The sequence below is a fragment of the Brassica napus genome, chromosome C3 (assembly GCF_020379485.1).
Source record: "Brassica napus cultivar Da-Ae chromosome C3, Da-Ae, whole genome shotgun sequence".
NCBI lineage: Eukaryota > Viridiplantae > Streptophyta > Magnoliopsida > Brassicales > Brassicaceae > Brassica > Brassica napus.
The window spans coordinates 29,631,048-29,633,880 of NC_063446.1; the positions used below are offsets into that span (position 1 = coordinate 29,631,048).

Consider the following 2,833-nt stretch of genomic DNA (forward strand, 5'->3'; position numbering starts at 1 on the left):
GATGACTTTTTATTTTATAAATATATAACTTTAATATAATATAAACTATAATTATAAAAATTATTAAAAAATAGCATATAATTTCCTATTTATTTTTATTATAAAATTTACTTAACATTAAATTATTAATCACGAAATTAATCAATGCATTAATTCAAAACAATATTTAAAAAATTTACTAACATTTTGTTAAATATTTTCTCAACAAATTTTGTTATAATTAAAAGTAAAATTTAAACAAAATTGTACTTCTCTTTAATAGAGAAGATACAAATTAAAACTAGACAAAATAGTAATATTAACATTACCACTCAACCAGTTTATACATAATGTAAGAACATTTTCAATTCATATGCTATTTTGGATCTAAATGCTATATTATAGAAGAAATCTATTCTTATCATAGATAAGATAGTGTTATTTTTTTCTATATTAAAAAGAACGTTCATATATATATATATATATATATATATATTTAGAGAATTTAAATTAAGATCTATATTTTCATTCAAAATAAAAAATCTAATAATACAAACAAATTTTACTCCAATATATTTTTCTATAATAGATAAATGTTATTTATTATTTTATATAAGGAATATTTTCAACTATATTCACACACACACACATACACACACACACATATATATATATATATATATATAATATAGAAACACTAGAGCAGATTTATTTCTGTTTTAAAAAAATCTGATTTTAAAAGAAAAAATATCAAAACATATTGTAAATAGTCTAATGTGTTCAATTTTTTTGGAATCTGTCCATTAATATTCAATCAACAAAAAAAAATATTTTCATTAAAGCCATACAAAGTGTTGATTTTTAACCAAAAATAATCAATATAAAAAGCTAATTAATTAGTCTTATATTCATTTCTCAATACGGTCTATATTGTGAAAACTGGCGTTCCGGGTATGTATGTGACGGTCACGTCTCCAGTCTTAAAGCCACGTGTCAGTAACCCACGGTCGTCCGTTCACCAACTTTAACTCCTTCATCTTCTCTATATATAATCCAACGCATCGTCGTCTTTACTCTTTAAATCAATAAATCTCACCAAATCTTCTCTCTTAATATGGTAAAAGCTAATGAAACCAGCGGAAGTCATCACCGGAGACTCACTTTCGCCGACTTCTTAAACTCCGATCCCGACGCCGGCAGAGAAGAGCACAACCATGGTGGCCATCCTAGTAGTAGCAACAACAACAACAAGGATGTAAATAGTTACCAACAACGTCAAAGCAATGCTTCAACCACGAGCGGTGACTCCTCTCCCAACCAAGTTTTATCACCATGGAACCAGACTTACTCACCGTACCACACCGACACAACAACGACTCCTACTATGTCTCCGTCTCCGTGGAACCAGACTTACTCTCCCTACTACAAGTCTCCGTGGATCTACCAGACACAAAACATAAATGATGTTTCCGGCAACGAACTAATCGGTACGATCGTGAGACAAGAAGGTCACGTCTACTCGTTGGCTGCTTCCGGAAACCTTCTATTCACAGGATCCGATTCGAAGAACATTCGGGTCTGGAAAGACCTCAAAGATTTCACCGGTTTTAAATCAACCAGTGGTTTGGTTAAAACGATAGTGATAACCGGAGATAACCGGATTTTCACCGGTCATCAAGACGGTAAAATCCGAGTTTGGAGAGGGTCAAAGAAAGGATACACCCGAATCGGAAGCTTACCGACTTTGAAAGAGTTTCTGACTAAGTCGGTGAATCCAAAGAACTACGTCGAGGTACGTCGCCGGAGAAACGTTCTGAAGATACGTCACTACGACGCCGTTTCGTGTCTAAGTTTAAACGAAAAACTCGGTTTACTCTATTCCGGTTCGTGGGACAAGACTCTTAAAGTCTGGAGTCTCTCCGACTCTAAATGTCTAGAATCGATTCAGGCTCACGACGACGCGATCAACACCGTCGCCGCGGGGTTCGACGGTTTGCTATTCACCGGATCCGCCGACGGAGCTTTGAAAGTGTGGAAACGTGAGCTTCAAGGGAAAGGGACGAAGCATTTTCTAGTTAACGTGCTGATGAAGCAAGAGAACGCTGTGACGGCGTTGGCGGTTAATTTAACGGCGTCTATTGTTTACTGTGGTTCTTCTGACGGCTCCGTTAATTTCTGGGAAGGACGGAAGTATCTTTCCCACGGCGGGACTCTCCGCGGCCATCGCACCGCGGTGCTATGTCTCGCCGCCGCCGGGAGTCTGGTGCTGAGCGGTGGAGCGGATAATAATATTTGTGTGTGGAGGAGGAACGGTGAAGGGACACATTCGTATCTCTCGGTGTTGATGGACCACGTGGGACCTGTTAAGTGTTTGACGGCGGTGGAAGAGACAGAGGAAGAAGGTGATGGAAGATGGATAGTGTATAGTGGAAGCTTGGATAAATCGGTGAAGGTGTGGCGCGTGAAGGAGACGGCGTCTCCGGTGATTGGTTAGATGCTTCGAGGAGGAGGTGATATTACGCGCCGTCATAGTGCGTGGGATGTGACTACGGAAAAAAGGAATGTTGTTCCGCGGAACATGTGATTATTTGCCTTAGTGGTCAAGACAAGTTTTATGGCCGGCAAAAAGACGCAGATCATATGACCAATAAAAGACGGCCACCTCTTCAAAGTATCTCAAAGGTTCAGAAAGTACATCTATTTTATTCAGTGTTCTTTGTAAATTGTAACTGACATAATTTGATTTACGTTTAAAAGAAACAAAAAGGGGAAAAGGTTCGGCTATGTTCAGAAAAAGGAAAATTATTTCATTGTATTAAATCATTTTGTTTATATTTTATATGAAAGTTCAAAA

The 2,833-nt window shown here is 37.0% G+C and overlaps 1 protein-coding gene across 1 annotated transcript; it reads left to right on the forward strand.

The window, feature by feature from the left end:
• The first annotated feature begins 990 nt into the window (after positions 1 to 990).
• Positions 991 to 2,833, forward strand: LOC106381236 (protein JINGUBANG). Its single transcript, XM_013821126.3, has one exon. The coding sequence runs from the start codon at positions 1,094 to 1,096 to the stop codon at positions 2,471 to 2,473; it is 1,380 nt and encodes a 459-aa protein (XP_013676580.1). The 5' UTR covers positions 991 to 1,093; the 3' UTR covers positions 2,474 to 2,833.